We start from the raw sequence: 20,825 nt of genomic DNA, 5'->3' as shown, positions 1-20,825 counted from the left end.
CGTCGTCATAAATTAAGGAACGTAAGTATCGAACGGTTTATTATAGCTATGATTCGGCCTATATATAGAAATATTTTATTTAGACAATTTGTGCGCTCGCTTTACAAATTTTGAATCTGAAATAAATCCTTCCATTGTTATTTTTAGATCTCAGATTAGAGAAAGGATAACTTCTACGATGCATTTGTAAGATAAATATTTCACGACAGAAGACAAATCAAACGTAACATCCATTCGAATATTTCTTTATTCACTGCGACTCGAGAAAGTACAAAGAATAAAACACGGCTCCTGTATAAACTGCAGTCGCTGAATCGTGTCATATTTCACAAAAGCATTATCCAAATGCAAGTATTTGCACATTCCATTGCAAACATTTCTCATTTTACAATAATTTTGCTCGTATTATAATTTACGAGTTGTTTCTCGTGGCTTCACTTGCGTTTTAGGGGACTGTCATGTGTTAGGCAAAAAAGCTAATGTCCTTCTTTGGAGTACAAATTTTCTTACCGAATTTTATCAAAAGGGAACGAGCAACAGATAGAGTTATTTTCACATTTATATTATTAGTACAGATTTTCATATACATATATAATCACACAAGCAAGTAGGTAGAAACGATTTACATACAACATATTTAACAATAAATAATTAGACGAGCCATCAATATAATTTAGGAAAATACAAATTTTGAAAATGTTAAAATAAAAATAAGTAATGTACAGTACATTATCTGAAGTTTAAAGTTCCTGTTAATCGACCATTCGATGAAGAATTTATTTATCTATCCGGCGGTACAATAATGAACTGTTCATTCTTTGATTTTCATTATGATTAATCGTAATTCTTTGCTATAATTAAGGTACTGAACGATCAATGCTTGATTTGTTTTTTCCCTTTGCTTGTTTTCTTTCTTTTAATAACTCTTCTGCTTTCGGCTATTTGGGATTTGACGTTCCTAGTCATCATATTTTTAAATGTATAGTAGCCTATTTCTTTTAAATTACTTTTTCTGGTATTTATTTTTATATTCTCGCGAATTTTCAATTCTTTCTTTACCTTGGGGTTATTTGGTTGATTTTTCTCAACAGCCTCCTTTTGTTTTGTATCGTTGCTCATTTTCTCAGATTGTCTATTTTGAATGCAGAAAGTGATTGAAAAATCTTTGAAAATTTTCATTATATTAAGCCAACTGGATTTTGCTAAAATGCTTTTGTCACTGTCAGTAATGTCAACATAGAGTGCAGTTATATCTTGTTAAAGTTTTTAATGTATGGATGTAATTGACTTTGTTATTTTGAATGCACCGATCGATGTTCTTTGTGTATGCGTACGCTAGTACATTTCTTTTTATTGTATTCTCCATCCTTCATGACAATGGTGGAAATATATGCGTCCTCTTGGTACTATTAAAATTAATTACACAGCCAAAAAAAATAACGTCGTCCAACACATTTACACTTTAAAATGCGACTTATTACTGCATCATGTACCTACGTAAAACAGTTTTTGAAATTATAATAGGGTACATTATGTTATGTTACCGATCATTGGATATTATATAATAGAAGTGGAACGGATCAAGGGAATTTAAAAAATAATGGCCTATAATCATTCCGCGTAGATTGGTTACAGCCTCATACCGACACGTTTGGCAGCTTTTCATGATTACGAACAAATAAAACGTTTTTATTAGACTTGGATGAATGATTTGAGGTATGATTAATATTACTCGCAGTGCAAATGTCTATAAGCACTGGTTACTACTTATTATTAATTGCTAGTCCATCTATCACTTTACCATAAAAATATAGACAAAATTTTGTATTCATATAAATAGTTTATTTCGTTATTTTTGTATTCTATTACAATAAAAATAATGCCTTTTATAAAAATATGTTTAGGTAATGCGTGTTATTCTCTACTTGATTTAAATTAAAATGGTATTCGTTGATTTTTATGTAGGATAAATTATACTAATAATGGATATGCATATATATCTTCCCGTAGTACAGTGTTATATTGTAACGAAAATTTAATTTTGATCTGATTTCATTTATACTTATATCATTAAGTTGAAGAATTAGTTCGAATTTTTGTTTTAACGAGCTAATTTCAATACCAAGTACCAATAATATAATTCCAGGAATTTTGAAATGTTAGTTGTTAAAATAGAATGTTATAATATTTGAGTACAAAAGTAAAGTGCTACAAACAAGAGGTTTAGAAATTATTAAGAAGACAAACACTTTAATAACATTAAACAATAGTAATGAACTTACTCCAGACGTGTACACTCCACCCATGGTGTTTCTCTTCCTCACTGTTCCCTGCCGCCTGCATTTGGTCCTCCGCTCCCTCAGCCTCGGGCAAAGTCCTCCACCGTTTCAGCAACTCCTTGGTTTTATCTTTTGTTTTATCGCATGCTTGTTTCCAGTTAGTGAAGTATTTTCGTGATACTTTTGGACTGAGAGATGATGATTTTGAATCTTGTCTGTGGAAAAGGACTATTGTGAATGATATATAATTAACATGTTGTGCATTATATAAATACGTAACTTACTATTATATATTGATTGAAATGAAATATAAAAAATAAACCGAACGACTAACTTTTTAAGAGCATAAAATTGCATAGATGTAAGAAAAGTAGTACACAAAACGCGTTTGCGTAAGCATACGGGCTTTCTCGAGTATGCGTGCGCGGGCACGAGCATGAATTTGCCTAATGTGCGAAACTTGTGCTAGTACACTAAGCCACTGTCCTCGAGTTGGCACGTCAACTTCATATAAATAAAATAACCTTAAATTTGCAGGTGACAGGTATACCAGATTAATTTCTACTTTCAATGAATATTATAAAGTAAAAAGATTTTATGATGTTATGAGTCGTTTAAATTAATATAGTATAGTGAAAATTATACACTATATAGCATTATAAATAAAATCACTGAAAGTTTATATAATGGTTACATAATGTTTAAAACGCGAAGAATATTTGTGTATAAACTAGTGGAAGCCGTGTAACTTGAAGCCTCTTGAAAAAAAGTACTGTAAAGTGCTCGTTTACGCAGCAAGCTTCCTTTTCTTGTAGGAATATAAAAGTAGATTGCTTTTATCTTTTAAATTTATATCTTTTAATATTCGCAGTGCTTATTTTGATAGCTTTCTATGAAATAATATTAGGTACATACGTTTGTTTTAATTTCTAATTAATAATAATGTCTATAAAAAAGACAAAATTTTGAATATTTTTGAAATTTTTGTTATTTAAAACTGTGCTTATTCAATATCAAATAAATTCGAAGAACACGTTATTTTAATTATTATAAGGCGGAAACATGTTCATTTTTGTATGCCGTATAAAATATTTTTAAAGAGATATTATTATAAATTTATTTAGGCTTCAGTTGTTTGGTGATACAAAACTATGAAGCCGATATGAAAAGCGCTTGCAGCGACAACTTCATTAAATAATAAAACTAAACGTGTTAAATTGAAAAATATGCATATGAAAATGGTCTCGCATATCCTCGACGGTAAAAACATTAATAGAAAGTGAAAAAAAATGCTCAGCATATCTGAGTGTTATTTTACGACCTCTACAATAATTTCAGAGGGAATATTTTCAAAAGAGCGTCAGCGTTTCTCATTTTAGTTTAATCTAGTCTTTGGCTTGCATGACGTTAATTAAGCTGCCTACTATCTCCTATGGTATACAGGCGTCTCTGAAATCTAAATTTATTGAATATTTAATTGATATATCTAAGCCTATTAAATATACAATAATTTAAAATATTATATGAGGTCGACGTAATTTTTTTATATTACTGGACCTGTTTCTAAAATCAAAATGTTCTTTATTCAAGTAGACTTTTATAAACTCTTCTGAATTGTCACTTTATAATATTAAAATCATAACAACTCGTCTTTTTGCCTCCACTGGTGACAGGAGGGTTAGTTCGTATTTAGCCCAAAGGATCGGAATTGCGGTTCAACGGAAATTATCCCTAATATGAAACATTCCACGCGGTCATGATTTACACAGTAACTATTAAAGGACTTCATGTTAATAATTCTTAGGCTTATTATACTACAATTTTAAGATGAAGTGATATATTTCTTCTCGGACGCCGGATAAGGAACCAATTTGGAATGTATCACAAAGTACAGACAAGTTCAACTAATTAATTCCATTTGTATAATTAAATTAAATTATATTTATACAATATTTCCTGTATATCCACATATACCTATACTAATATTATAAATGCTAACTTTGTATGCTAACTAACTCATCTGCTACTTTTTTACCAAAAAACGAAACTGAATTTGACGAATTATGGTCTGAAGCAAGGTTAACCCGAGGAAAACATCGGCTACATTATACCTAAAACCTACAAGCATATTTCTTAACTCAAAGGCTAAGCCACGGGCAAAACTAATATTTTAAATACTAGATATAAGAGTACATATGTTTACCAATAGCCTTCGGATTTTTAATACAGAATGCAATACCTTTGTATTGACTTTGCAAAGTCGGACTTTGCAAACTTTGTGTTAGAAGTTTATCTTTACTACTGTATTTATACAATATATATTATTGTATACATAATATTGCTGTAAAAATATTGTGAAGCTAAGTACCACATCTTTGATAAAAAAGTAAGTTATAAAAAACTAGAGCATTCATCCAAAGTAATAATAAGACACAATGCTAATAAAAGATACCATTCAAATGACCAAATTATGCCAATCGAGCAGTATAACGCAGTAAGCAAACATTTTTTTTAATTTATATATGACCATTTAATTTTCAGACCGTTTATATTCTCGCAGAATTGTAATAAAAATGTGAGTTCTTTAAGTGTGAATATTTTCATCTATAAAGAAAGATCATTGGCTTGAAAAAAAAACCTTTTTTTATTAAATATCGTACAGCTGAAAAGTGGGCAATTTGACTGAAATGATTCATAATATTTTTAACCAAGTCATTGCCTTTCCGAGATTAACGACACATTTGTAATTTGTATCTCATCGATCATTCGCCGGCTGGGAATTAAAACATGTTCGCTGCCTCGTTACGGTAATTACTCCATTTAACTGTTTTCTAAAGACCTGGAGGATGTACCTTTTAAATAGGGAACATTTTCATTCATCCTTACAAATAATATAAATGCGAGAATAGCTTCTTTGTTATCTCCTTAAGTTTAAATCGCTGAATCTATGTAGATGAAATTTGACATACAAATAGTTCGAGTAGGTATCAGAGATATAGATTACTTTTTATCACGAAAATCATTCTTTATGCATGTGAAAAGTGGAATGGCATTTTGTAAGTGGAATCAATAATTTCTTAATTAAAGAATAATATAAGAATTTTTATTGTTTGCTTTCCATAAACTCATGTGACATTTTGCACTGTTGACCAATCAGATTAATTTGAAGTTTATTTTTTTTAATTATTTAGTTTAGTAACGAAAAAAAATCGTAAATGTTAACTTGTATATGGATTTTAATTGATTCTTTGTCTTAAGCAATCAATTATTCAATGTGAAAATAAGAATTATTTCATATTATTTTTATTATTTAATGGCAACAATAAAGATATAGTTATCACAGATATATCTATATATGTCTATTATAATAAGATATGTAGTAATTTTTTATTACCTAAAAGCTATTTTCTTCATAAACCAAGGATTAATTAAAGCTAAATAAAAGTGTACTTTACTATTAGAAAAAAATAGAAAAACTTGTGCAATTAAAATGTGCTTTTTATTCAGAACTATTTCTATGAGAGTATTCATTTTTAATTGTGGCCGTTGCGAGCCTCAACTGTTTCCATTGAAGGGTGTACAAGTACCTCTTCGTAACTTTTCTGTGATTGGTTATTATTTATACTTCATACAACGTATTTGTCAGTTATCAATTACGTTTTGATAAATAAAAGGGATAAACCAAAAATTATAACACATAGACTAATCCATATATGTTTAGAACGATTTTTAACGATCTCTTTGTTTAAACGATCTCTTCTGATAACTGAATTTTCGTATGTTTATTTTTCTCCTGATCGTAATGAAGACAAACATCGTGAGGAAACGTTTATCTATCGGATAAATTTATACCACGTGTGGAACCAACCCGTACCTACTCGAGCAGTTTGGTATAAAACTTACCCTTTTTAGCAAAAAAAAAAAAATGAAATAGCTATTAATATTTAAGTAAGAAACACGAGGCAACTTTTATTTTAATTGAATCTTAAAAAAAAAATGATTCAAAAAAGCCTTTCCAGTGAGAGTGAACATGAATATTGCATGATGGTTTGATTTATGCAATCTTAATAATCTGTTGAACAGAATAGTTTACCTTTCAAGCGTGTCCCTCGAAGATTCACTAGCTCTGGACAGTCGCCGTTCTCTCTTCAAACCATCATCACTGGGCGATTTGTCAGCTTTGATTTCCTTTTCCGTTCTGCTACTAGATCTTGACGTCTTGCCTGCCTCGTCTTTCTTGACAGCCGGGTTAACGGGCGACAAGCTGCCCGGCTTATCATGCCGTTTCATCTCCATATTTCAACGTGGACGGTCATCGTCGCTGTTTGCCTCTGGAAAATAATTTATAGAATATTTTATACATTCAACTAACTATTGAAATTATTCTATAATATTCTCAAGAATGTTTTTTAACTCAATTACTACGTGACTTTGTTTATTTGTATGAAGGTTATTCAGGAGCATAAATTATTTTATATATCAACTTATTTTATATGTATGTATAAGTCAAGTACATATAATTTAAATACGATTCGATTAATGCTAGTATGCAATGCCATGCCCCTCGCGTGACTTTGCATACTTGCATTAATCGAACAGTCATTACAAACCGTACAAGATCATGACATGTAAAACTCGATCGAATAAAATTCGAAATTTAAAATAAAACAAAAAAATAATAATATATGTAATCAAATATACGATATTGTTGCTATTTTAAAACCATCAGATATATTTGTAAAATAATGTATGAGTATGGACATAAAATCTTGAAGAAAACCTTTTAAAAATTCTCTTAAATATTGACGTGACTAAGGATTTAGCTTACGAAACAAATACGTAACCAAATTTCACACTACCGACGAACTTAGTCGTAGGCTTCGCATCTCGTGCCCCTTATATATTTATAAAAATGAATATAAAAAAAAACAAAGTTATGCTAACGCAGCTGTAACTCTCGTGCTATGATATGAATTTTTCATTTCAACTGTCGCTTGGGTTTTTAGAAAACGCCCGCCTCCAGTCTATGTTATTCTCAATGGATTTATAAAAGTGACTCCTATTTTATTTCACTTTAAACGTTGTTATAGTTATATATTGCTTGTTTAGTGGAAGTTAATGCTTGTTGAGTCTATATTTAAATGCCGACTTATCTATTAATGATACTTGTATGAAACTATACTTTAGTTTATCCTTTATTTAGACACTACACAGAGAAAATAAATAAATAAAGCATGGCTCAAAAACAACAGAAGCATACTATTTAGGCGTACTTATTGCTACCTAGAAATCTCTTCCAGGCAACTTCACAGGTTAGGATAGCTCATAGAATATGAGGTGGCTAGTGTAAAATAATATGAATCTATAACTAAAACTAATAAATATATATAAATATAGAATTTACAAATTATACATCAATATATAAATTATATTATCAATACATATCAAATCCAAGTATGTGATCTAAGTAAACCCTATGTACAGTCAGGGTAAAAACAGGTTCGTCACCTTAAGACCTATGTTCGTGTGCTCAATATGAGCGATAATTTGCTTTACCGATCGAGAAAATATGACACTGACAGACATATTTTGATGTAGAATTCGTAATGATAAATACGCTATTAAAAAGGTTTCATATTGCTTTAAAACTAGACGTAGTCCAAAGATGTGACACTATTTTGAACCAAGTTATCGTACTATTAAAGTTTTATTTTATATGCAGATGTCAGTTTAGTTCTTTAGTTTCTAAAGGTACTAAGAGTTTACGACTTGATAAGGAATGAATTTGAAAACTGAAGAAGGTTTTCTTACTCTGACTGTACAATAAGTATAAATATATACGATATGTCCTCAAATATGTATAAGCATCTCAACTATAAGTAAGTATCTCACAAACAAACTTTGGTTCTAGTAGAATAGTTCTTGATAAGTTTTAACAATGGTTCCGTCGATTAAACTTTCGATTTTGTTCAGGATCTAATACTCGTTCCATTCGTGTGTGTATTAGGCGTTCTATTTTCAGTTCATAGTGACTTCTGTTAAAGTTTATCCGTTTACTTACGTAGACGGCACTCCGTTTAACTAGATAGGTGGATAAGCTTAAAAAATTGTATCTCTCATAACTTTGGAAAATAGGCAACCAATGTAATAATATTTAATATAGATACACTTGTAACTGTATCTTATTTCGTGAATACCTTATGTGTCGTTAATTTATAATCCAGCTTCCAAACTAATGTGTTTTCTTTTTACGTTACTAGGTCACCTTGAGTCGAGATGGCCCAGTGGTTAGAACGCGTGCATCTTAACCGATGATTGCGGGTTCAAACCCAGGCAAGTACCGCTGTTTCATGTGCTTAATTTGTCTTTATAATTCATCTCGTGCTCGGCGGTGAAGGAAAACATCGTGAGGAAACCTGCATGAGACAAATTTCATAGAAATTCTGCCACATGTGTATTCCACCAACCCGCATTGGAACAGCGTAGTTGTTGTTGTTCCAATAACAGCGTGGTGGAATGTGTTCCAAACCTTCTCCTCAAAGGGAGAGGAGGCCTTTAGCCCAGCAGTGGGAATTTACAGGCTGTTGTTGTAGGTCACCTTGTAAGCGGTCACCAACGCCAATTATAGACATCGTTTGAAATAATAATCATTCCTTCTACAGGCACCAGAAACCTTGGGACCATAGATGATATAACCCTCGTGCCAGTAGTTACACTCGTTCATTCTTCCTTCAAAACGGTGCAGAATAATATTATATTACTGTTTAGTGATAGAATATCAGACAAATGGGTTTATACAAAGCTCTACCATCAAGTATATTCTTAAGCCTCATTGTACATGTTGATAAGAATGTAAAGCGTTGCTTCTATCATTGAAACATCTAGGATGTGTCAGGGATTTGCCGTATCATATGACGATTAAATTAGCACTTGTGCTTGCAATTTTTAGAACAGTTTGATTTGCTCTTTTTTGAATTATGAAAAGCTAAGCCATAGTTACTGTTAATTCCTTAAACGGCGTTAAACTTAGTTTATGAGGTGTGTATAATTTTACAAACAATTCGTAACATTCTATTAGAGTTTGTAACAGAACCAATAACAGTAATTAATATTGGAGCATGCAATCCATTCGGTATTTTATTCACAATCGTATCTTGTTTTGGGAATTCAACGTATGCACGCCAACTATTTTAATTTATTTGAAATTCGCCAATATTACCAATTCGTTTTTTTAACTCCCGTGTTAGTAATTTACACGCGTTTGTGAGTTCATAACCACTTACGTTCGTCGTTTGCTAAATTTATAAAATATAACGTACATGTACAGTTGCAAATTATTATTAATCAAAACGTTTGAGGCAGTATTTTTACAGTAAGCAGACCTTGTCTTTGTTTATGACTGATGACAAAGATTTATGACTGATAAGACTAACAAATTTTTATTAGTCCAATCATATACATACAAAATATGCATTCAAAAAAACTCAAGTTAAGTTTTTCTAGGTATATATATTTTAACATATAAAAAAAATGGCTGGTTAATTTCATTTTCATTTATTTGCTTTTTTTTCGACGATTCGATTCGAAATGACAGTACTATATTGCGTTTTTCTCGTTAGAATCAATATTCAAAACACAGTTACTTTCAATTGAAATAAATGACAAAACAAAAGCAATAAATGCCTAGTTTTGGTTATAATCATCCTAAAGTTATGAGGCATTCTAGAATTTCTAGTATTCTCTTTAGTATAGTTTGATATCGTACCATCAAACGTTTATATTTATTATGTTTTTTGGTAATGGAGACGAGAGAGAGCTTAGAACAAAAACAGCGACCGCCTTTAGAAATGACAGCCTACGTTTGTAAATATTATCTTTTCATTAAAAAAGGACCATTACAAAATTTGCCCTTTGGCTTGCGAATAATAAAATGAGACGTCCATTGCGCTAATGGATCAAGAATATTACAAAGTAAATTAATAACAAGCTCCATTGAAATGAAAGCCATATTTGAATCCATGGATTGACATTTCTTGTATTTTTCAACTATTTTTGTAACTGATTGTTAATTGATTAATCAAAAAAAAATGTTGTAATTAAAAATGTAAACATTAATTTAATAAACTTTGTGACAGAGCTCCTTATCTGTTAATAATAATTATAATATTCTTTATTGTACACCACACCCTTATGAATTTGTCAAAATCAATAACGTAAAAATATCTGTGATATACAATAAAGAGGTTTTAGCGCTGCGAAACGACCTCCTTCAATTTAAGGGTTACAGAAGATTTATAGCATATTCCATCATATATACAAGTGGGAAAACTTAATCAAACATTGCAGGCTTTTTTGCCGAGAATAAGGTTATTTATAAATATATATAAAGCACCCGTAAATTCCGGTATGAACCAGTAATTTTCAGTTAAGATCCACGTATCCATAACACCTGGTTATGCGTTCTTAGTTATTCGGACTAAATAAACGAAATTAAAGGTGACACTTGCATTGGTATAAAAGTTCATAACATTTTAACAAGAGTTCACGAAGCCTCTCGAAACTTCTCGAACGAGGTCGTGTGCCGGAGGCTGCAGACTGACACGCTAGCAGCTCCGTTTACATAATGAGATGTCTTTGAAACAAACGAGATTATTGTTATAATAGCTACCCCCCGCCCCGGCTTCGCACGGGCGCCAACTGATACTAAATATACTACTGAATTTATCTATTTGCGACATTGCATTACAAGCTTCTAATATAATTAGTGTTTCTTGATTAGTGTTTCAATATAGTAATATTGGCTATGTATTATATACAAAAATCTTTCTCTCAAATCACTCTATCTTATAAAAATAACCGCATCAAAATCCGTTGCGTAGTTTTAAAGATTTAAGTATACACAGGGACATAGGGACAGAGAAAGCAACTTTGTTTTATACTATGTGGTGATACGACCCATACTAAGTGCACTATGCTTTCTATAAATACATCTCTAAGGGAATAAATAAAACATTCATAACCTAATTAAAGTTACTTATTATCTACCGTTTAACAAAACTAAATTATATTAATTCATTTTATTGAACCACACATTTTTATATAATTTCTACGTCATTAAATATCGAAGTAGATGGTTATTAAAACAATATATAATTAAAGGGAACAAATTCCAGCATTCTTCGGCCATTCCATGCGGTTATTATTTGTACAAAAATAAATTTTACTTTTTATTTGTACATAATTAAGGCCTTAATGTAAATAATTCTTCAGTAATTAAAAATAACATCCAAAGTAATTAATATACTAAAACAAGAATAGCATTGTTAATATATGATTTGATTACTATTAACGTAAAAACGGCTTTCTGAAATCTGCCGTCGAAGAGCCCTTAGTTTCTTTGGACACATCGTGCGGTTTACAAATCAAAGTCTGGAGAAAAAAAACATCCCTGGCAAAATGGACGGCAGACGTGCCCAGGATAGGTCTATAAGGTTGTCTGACTTGGTAAGAACGCGGCAGGCGGGAGCATGTACCGTGCGGTTCACTCCGCATATGACCGCACCAAATGGAAACGAATCATATGTGGTCACGATCATCAGCAACGAAATGTGTGTTCACACGCCAAGAGAACATAAGAGAGTAGAGAGCAGATACGAGGAGAGTGTAATATGCCGTTTACCATCATCGTATCGTTTCTTATTCAGTCTCAAAAATTACACAACAGTACAACTTAAACCTAGATTTGGTGCTATTGAGATATATAACAAGAATCAATCTTGCACTTGTCCAGTTTTTGTCATTACTGGTCAGTGCCCTAGAGAGTCAAACATCTTGCATTCTTGCACATTTACTCTCTAAATACTTCATTCTATACATGTAAAACATTAAAAATTAAAAAACATACTGTATAAGCGAATTTATAGAGTCATGTTTGTTTTTACATCAAACTTGTTTTTTTAATCTATTTTATTTAATTTATGGAAAAACACACTTCTTTAAGAAATTAACTATAGTGGTGTGGCTTGCACAGTTTACATGCACACCTAAAATAAATACTTTTTACAAGTATACAGCTGATTGTAACATAATCTCATTGATCAAGATTTTGGATAATCTATAATATACTTCTCATTACGGTAAACTAAAACTTTGTTATAAGTAATCAAGTCGAACGTGATAATTGAATGAAAATATTTCTCTAAGATCATCATCATCATCATCATCATCCTGCCCTTATCCCAATTTTATTTGGGGTCGGCGCAGCATGTCTTCTCCTTCCATACTTCTCTGTCAGACGTCATCTCACAAGTAACATTCTTTCTAACCATATCGTCTTTCACACAGTCCATCCATCGTTTTCTTGGTCGTCCTCTACCTCTATATCCATCCACATCCATGCTCAAGAAAATATTTCTCTAAGAATTATTATAAATAAATCATTTCATTATTTTTTTATAATAAGGTAAATTTAACACCAATATAAAGTAACAGCTTCGTACAACGTTAACCCAATTGCTGTAGCGCTACGAAGGTAATCAATTTACCCGTCACTTCAATATCGTTTGTTTGTTCTACCTGTCGCCTGCACATTGCTCTGACACACACCTACTGGAACCTAATTGCATTTAAAAGCGACATGCAGCACGGAGCCGGCATGTCCTTTGTGTACATTTAATGTGATTATTATGGACCACGGTGAAATGATGCAAATAATTTCTTAAAAATCTAATAAACATAACAATGACATGAATTTTCTCTCCTTTAGGAGACAGGAGGCTTTATTTTTTGCTCAATAAATTGAGATAGCGATTAAACTGGGAAATTCTCGAAATATATGAATAAAGTATTCAAATGAAGCTTGTTTCTAAAATTTATATAACCGCATTGTATTTTTTTTACGCTTATTACCTCAGAACTCTGTCATTTGTGAGCTGATGGTTTTTTTGGGATACTACAGTTTGGTTAAAGTCGTTTATTTTTTTGGTTAAATTGTTCTTACTATATACTTATCTAAGACTCAGGTTTTATGCAAATACATGATTGCAAATAAATGAAAAAGCTACTGACATCTTTTGATAGTTTTTACCAGATTTCCTCAATAATCCTAATCTGATTGCCAAACATTTACATTATGATTGATTATTATTTCAGAAAGGATGTAAGCTGTTATAGTCCTATACTGCATATTTGTTGTACAAAAGGGTAGGTGTGTTATAGTCGTATACATGGTACTTGAATATCAATTTGTCTGCCGGGATTTCCAAGCGAACGCTTCCAAAAAAACCGTAGGGTTAGATGCTTAACACAGAAATATGTTGTATTAAACTAGCTTTTCATGTATAATGTAACATACATATAAGTTCACTCGTTTTGCTCGACGACATTTTTGTTATATAGCGTTCACTCTAAGCAATAGGTTGAGTTAGTTTTTGTTCAGGTTGAAATTTATGACACCTAAAGTAATTATAAGGAGAGCTTAGATACAATACTGGGACTCATTTAATTCAATCAACACCAGCATATAATTTACTATTTTTATAGTAGAATGAACGCATTATATTTGTTTTGAATAGACTTACTATCGTCCTACACGATAGTAAGTCTATGTAAGACGTCCTCAGGCACGGTGGAGTGACGATATACGCAAGGCGGCAGGCAGGAGCTGGATGCGAGTAGCCGGAGAAAGACCACAGTGGCGTGCACTAAGAGAGGCCTATGTCCAGCAGTGGACAAAAATAGGCTGATGATGATGATGATGAAACTTACTATTCATAACAGAAGATGTATAAAATGTAACCTATAAGTAAGTACATTTTGGATTTATTTAAGAAAAAAATCGTAATACGTGAAAAGCTTGTGATTTTCATACAAATTTATTTTAGCATATTTAAGTAGTCGTAATTATGTAAAATAGCTAACACGAAAATAGTTTTAAGCTTTAAATAAATACACAAAACATTTGGGGAATTAATTTATAAAATGTTTATTATTGAATTGGTAATCATTTAATTACAGCGCAAAACGTTTGTATAATATTTTGATATTGTTTTGTCGTTGTTATACGCCAATAAGCATTGTTAAAATAGCAATACGCAAATAATGTATATAAGTTTTAATTTCATTTAAAGGTGGACACTCTGGAACACGTTTTACCCAACGTTTATAAGTTCGGCGATAAATATGGCCGGCCCACTGCCAATTCACCTTACTTATCCGGTGGGCTATGTCGATGACTTTGGTTCTTTGACGGATCGCCTCATTTCTGATGCGATCTCGTAGAGACAAATAATGCACGACGTCCTCGGGCATGGTGCAGTGACGATTTACGCAAGGCGGCGGGCACGAGCTGGATGCGAGTAGCCAAAGATCGATGACAGTGGCGTGCTATTGGAGTGGCCTATGTCCAGCAGTGGACGAAAAAAGGCGGTTGATAATGATGATGATGAAAGGTGGACAGAGTTGATTTAAGTTATTATTTATGATTTATGTCCTTAGAAATCTGAGCTGTAAGAAATATTAACAACTCTTGTGTCGGTAGTTACACTGATTTAATCGTCCTTATAACCTAAATGCTGTGGGTTGTTGAATTCCGATTTGATGGTTGAGTGAGGCAGTGCTACTTCAGGGAAAAGGGACATACCATATAAGCGACAATACCACAAGTGCTTTAGCTACTTACATTGGGATCAGAGTAATGTGCCTTGTAATATAAATAAAATTATAAAAAAAGAAATAATAACGATGGCTGACTCTATTTAAGTGAAATAAAAAATATTGTTGTGATGTTTCATTTTTAACTTCTTATGAGTGGGTACCGCTTCGTTACGTAACGCGTTACGCCGCTAGTCTATCTTGCTTCTCTTCCTCTTACGAATACGGCAGAAGGAAGCAGGCTTCTCTCACTTTAACCCGCAGTGCTATTTCGGACAGTTTAAGTTACCACCTTATCTTAACTTATTTTGTTATCATGTTATTATAATGTATATGTATTTACATGAATGTTTATATTATAAAAAATATAAATAGGTAAAGTAAATGGAACTCGGACAAATAATATTGCAATGTCATCATTAGTTTTGCCGCAGTCGGATAAGCTGCAGCGAAGTAAAACTTAGCGTGGTATAATTTCAATACCTCTTGGGATCAACATTTTCTTCGGCCACAACTCAAGAACTCAGCTTGTAAAATAACACATTTCTCACACGTAATATGTTCGTCTATTATTTTATGAAACGCGATATATATCTTTTATAATAAGGAGCTTGTTATTTGATCTGGTATTGTTGATTTATTTTTTACTCTTTAATTTAAAAAAAAATTGAATATATCCTATCTATCTAGTAAACACTACTTAAAATGGCGGACATATTGTAGGAAATTGGCGAGAAATATTAATAATACTGTTTGAGATAAATATATTTGGACTGAATCGCGCTAAAATCATGCATTGTTAAGCTTAAGAAACACAGTATATTTGTCCTATTTTTTCAAGCGAGCTACAATATAATCATTAAAAACGTTTGTTAACGGATAACGCTAAAGGATTACAAAAGTAATAAATTTGTACCCTTCGGGAATGAAACGATAGCATAGCTAATTCAAATAAAGAAAAAAAGTATTTTGTTATTGTATTTTACCACAGTTAAAATTGAGATGAAAAAAAGTCGACTAAGTTTCTTTCACCGGTTCTTTTTAAGTCCGATGTGTATGTATGTATATACGAATAGTTGGTAGATTTTATACAATAAAATAATCAAGCTTAATGCATTTCTATTTAATAGATATTTTGGTTTTGAATTTGACAAAAACATAGCAGTATCTGTGAAAAATAAAACAAGAAGAGTTCTTGAAGAAGGAGAGAATGAAATATGAAAACTATAGTGACGGTTGGCTGGTTACTATTATCTTGCTGCTTATCTAGAAACACTCACATATGTATAAAAGTAAAGTAAAGTAATAGCCTGTATATTTCCCACTGCTGGGATAAGGCCTCATCTTCAATTAAGGAGAGGGTTTGGAACACATTGCACCACGCTGTTCCAATGCGGGTTGGTGGAATACAAATGTGGCAGAATTTCGGTGAAATTAGACACATGCAGGTTTCCTCACGATGTTTTCCTTCACCGTCGAGCACGAGATGAATTATAAACACAAATTAAGCACATATATATAGTGGTGCTTGCCTGGGTTTGAACCCGCAATCGTCGGTTAAGATGCACGCGTTCTAACCACTGGGCCATCTCAGCAAATATGTATATTTTTTTTCAAATCCGACTTACACAGCTCTTAATATAAGCGCGTTAATTTACAAGTTCTCTTAATCTCTTTACCTTTATAAATTATTATTGATTTAACGCAATAAGTTGGGTCGGGTTTTAGTACCTTACAGATTTTTATTACTACATTTAGTAATAAATTTACAATGAAAGCACATATTGTATTGGCTTTAGGTCTGTAATGCAATGACGAGAAAATAGTAGCCGATCAAAATTCAACGGAATTTCGTCCCCAACGGTAACTTGGACAAACTTCGCTACTTAATGAAACTTGATTTCTAAGTTTATGTTATTGATTGCTCCCTTCAAATTGTTGGGGAAGTGTTGAGTAACTGGTGGAATTTATATAGTTCTGCAAGTGGAATGAGCGGTATTTTATCGGACATTGACCTCTTAAGTTGTGTAATTTACCTTTGATAAAAAAGAACACATATAAAACAATACAATTCTTTATTTAAGATTTGGATTGATAAAATACGTCGTATCGTCATGTTAAAGAATGCAATTTAGAATAAACCTAGCGACCCGGCCCGGCTTCGCACGGGTCAATTTCTAAAATTATCAGTGTTATTTAATTATATTATCTATGTATTATATACAAAAACCTTCCCTTCGTATCACTCTATATATTAAAAAAACCGCATCAAAATCAGATGCGTAGTTTTAAAGATTTAAGCATACGTAGGGAGAGAAAGCAACATTGTTTTATACTAAGTAAAGACAACAACCAAATCGTATATATCTGCGAAGATCTTACAAGAAAATCAGTAATTACGCTTTTCCACAATCTCAATTACATAGTGCATGTCAATAAATCTAAGAAACCGAAATAATATCCGAATAAACTCGTCGATCGTAAAAAAAACATGACCTTTTCATCTTTTGCTATAATAGTAAAGCATGCATGAAATAAATATTTTAGGAAGGTAAGACTTTATGATGGTAAGTTATCTTCTATGGGATATGGCTAAGTGTAATATGTTGTTTTCCTTTTGCCTCTACTTATACTCAGTCACATTTAGTGAAAACAGCAATATAAAGTACGTATGACTGAGTTGAATTATTGACGAATTGTATACCCCGGCGGTTCTACACAAAACCCCACACCAGTAATCTTGTTCGTAATTTATATTTAAAACGAATGGGAATCGTTCCACGTCCATTGGTAATTATATTAGGTACAATGACCACTGTTTCAATCTAGGACAACAGAAACTAATTTGAAATAATGTTTCCGCTACATATCTCGTGTAATATTGTTCGGAATTATTAAGGAAAATTCAAGCACGGCAACACGCTACTGTAATATTCTTATAAGCGGCACTTTTTAGTAATTGTTAATAAGACCCTCCCTTGCAGTGTATTCGTGACCTGAATTACTTTCTCCTTAAATATAACTGCAATGTGTAAGTAAAATTATTTCGTGGTTTTTATTAGCTCGGTGGACTTTTACTTAATTTGTTATTTCATTTGTTCGGAGACAGATGGAGGTTTACTAAATGTGCCGCGTGTGTGTTGTACAATATCACCGCCCACGTGAGAAACCCTATTCTAAAAATAATATATACCTACTTCGAATAACTGTGAAGTATGTTTGGTATATTATATTTAACGGAACGTTATTTATCAGTAACCTCAAATTGGACTTTATCTTATGAATCGTATCGATTGCTATGGTTTTAAATTACGCCTAGTATACAATTCTCTTAAATATTTATATTTTTTTTACATCAACAGCCTGTAAATTTCCCACTGCTGGGCTAAGGCCTCCTCTTCCTTTGAGGAGAAAGCTTGGAACATATTTCATCACGCTCGCACTACACACATATGACAGAATTTCGATAAAATTAGTCACATGTAGATTACCTCACGATGTTATCGTTCACCGCCAAGCACGAGATGAATTTTAAACACAATACATTCTTAAATGTTACGAAAACGAATCGCTTCTAAAATATGCCAGACTCTAATGGACGACGAAATATAGTGGAAAATGTTATTGAATATCAAGTTTTAACAATAGTACAATAAAAACAAATAGATAAAGTGTTCAGTATTTTACCCTCCGCAGTCACCATTTGCCGAACCCTGTCGTACAGTGTAACCCCTGCCTTATGAGCCCTGAAATACTTCCGTGACGACAAAAAATCGATCGACAATAATATAATATGCAAAGGTTGTGGCTTCGTGTTTATAGGTCAGGTGTTGAGCGAACGATTTGTTTTTTCGATAGCAAAAAACATATCTATAGAAATGCCTGTTACGGCAGTTATTTTTTTTTAAAAGTTAATAACTTTTCGGACTCGTTTAGCGTACAGCTATTAAAAACGAATAACAAAACTGAGCTAGGTTTTTATTTTGCTTTGAACGTCGATTTCAGGAAACACGTTTTTTTTTTTTTATAAAAACATAATGTTCAATCAATTCCCGTAACACAAAAACTTGATTAGAATTAAATTGCCAATTTAAAAAGTAGCAGTAAATGATTAATATTTTTGTAAATATGGTGTAATTTTGCAGGTAGTAAACATTTTTCAATTTCTGTTAGGGGGTATAGAGTACAGTACGCCAACTTAACAGTTCATGATAAAACAGTAGTGAAAGAGGAATAAAGAAATGAATAAACAGACTCATTTTCGCATAATATTGGTTAGTATTTATGAAGTACATTATATAATATAAATATGAGACAACATCACATACATAACTCCGATCCCAATGTAAGTAGCTAAAGCACTTGTGTTATGGAAATCAGAAGTAACGATGGTACCACAAACACCCAGACCCAAGACAACATAGAAAACTAATAGTAATCTACATTGACTCGGCCGGGAATCGAACCCGGGACCTCAGAGTGGCGTACCCATGAAAACTGGTATACACACCACTCGACCATGGAGGTCGTCATTGTTCTAACAAATGATCATTTTCCCTAATTCAATACCCTCTGATTTAATAGAAAAAAAAATTCCAGTTATTTCTACTTGTAGGTAACATACCCAGCAGGTACTACGCAATTAGCAGATAATATAGATACCGCTTAAAAGCAATACTTAGTATTGTTGTTTTCCGGTTTAAAGGGTGAGTGAGACAGTGTAACTACAGGCACAAGGGACATAACCTTAGCTCTCAAGATTTTTGATGTATTAGCTATGTAAAAAATGGTTAATATTTCTTCCAGCGTCATTGCGGTAGTGACCAATTATTACAACCAAGTATAGCCTTTGCACTACTATAAAAAAAAAGTTTATTGATTGTTATGACAGGTTAATGATATATCAAAGTAATAGTTTTATATTTACGTTTAGTTATTTATTCGAAGTATTTCTTTACAGGAGTGAAATGTCTTCCCAAATCCAGTAGTTTTACCAATCGGTAGTATAAACTACACACTTACGTTGGTATATCGCTATCGTGTATCGTGAGAACAAAACAGTACGTACTGAGTCACGGAGCACGTGAGTAAAATGTGAATGCTTTTACTATTGCAATGAAGGTAGTCGAATTTCAGAACGCTATTCGGTTTTCGTGTGTTCACTTTCAGAATTTTTAGTGTTTGTGTATTTTTTTAATGTGTTTATGCAATAATGTTATTTAAATAAAGAATTTTGGAACGAAATAGTGTTATTTAATTGGTATTCCTACTATACTTATTTCAAGAGTACAGGATGTATAGGTACTTCATTCAGAGCCCCTTTTTTTACAAAACTACGTATTTTAAAGAATTACTAATATTTCTTTTACTACACCAATTAAGCTTTAAGCTTTTGTTAGAGAGTGGGGGTGACAATTGCCCAAGCGGTCAAGATCGAACTTGCAATTTTTTTTTATTGGCATTTGTACTTATTTGATTGGTATACATTTATCACCAGCTTGCAAGAGTGTTGTCGACCACTATCATTATTTATATATAAATAAAATTAGGTCTCTATAATAATTATTTATTAAACACTAACAATCTGTACTAAAATTCTCAAGAATTTGTTTACTTACGACATCATATTAGAAACTTCTAAAATTATTAGCGTTACTTTACTATATAGTTCATGTATTATACAAAAAAAAAAACCGCATCAAAATCCGTTGCGTAATTTTAAAGATCTAAGCATACACTGGTACAGACAGCGATAAGCGACTATTTTTTATACTATCACAAAAGTTATTTTTTTTTATTAATATTCATTCACATTACTCTTTTTCAATAGCACTTAAGATTATTAGGAACGAACCTTACCGCAGCCCTTGGGAATAATATCCTTCAAAGGTACTC

General features: G+C 32.1%; 1 protein-coding gene across 1 annotated transcript in view; it reads right to left on the bottom strand.

Annotated features, from left to right (window-relative positions):
• The window catches only part of LOC124539044, a 99,104-nt gene that overhangs the window by 11,933 nt on the left and 66,346 nt on the right, over positions 1-20,825 (bottom strand). Inside the window, exons 2-3 of the mRNA XM_047116366.1 lie at positions 6,373-6,608; positions 2,283-2,494 (exon numbers count right to left, since the gene is read on the bottom strand). Coding sequence (XP_046972322.1) covers positions 2,283-2,494; positions 6,373-6,575 — 415 coding nt within the window. The 5' untranslated portion in view covers positions 6,576-6,608. The remainder of the gene's footprint in view (positions 1-2,282; positions 2,495-6,372; positions 6,609-20,825) is intronic.

This window comes from Vanessa cardui, chromosome 21 (genome assembly GCF_905220365.1).
Source record: "Vanessa cardui chromosome 21, ilVanCard2.1, whole genome shotgun sequence".
In the NCBI taxonomy this organism is placed as follows: Eukaryota; Metazoa; Arthropoda; class Insecta; order Lepidoptera; family Nymphalidae; genus Vanessa; species Vanessa cardui.
The sequence above is the reverse complement of the archived record's forward strand: the minus strand, read 5'-3'. Positions and strand labels throughout refer to the sequence as shown.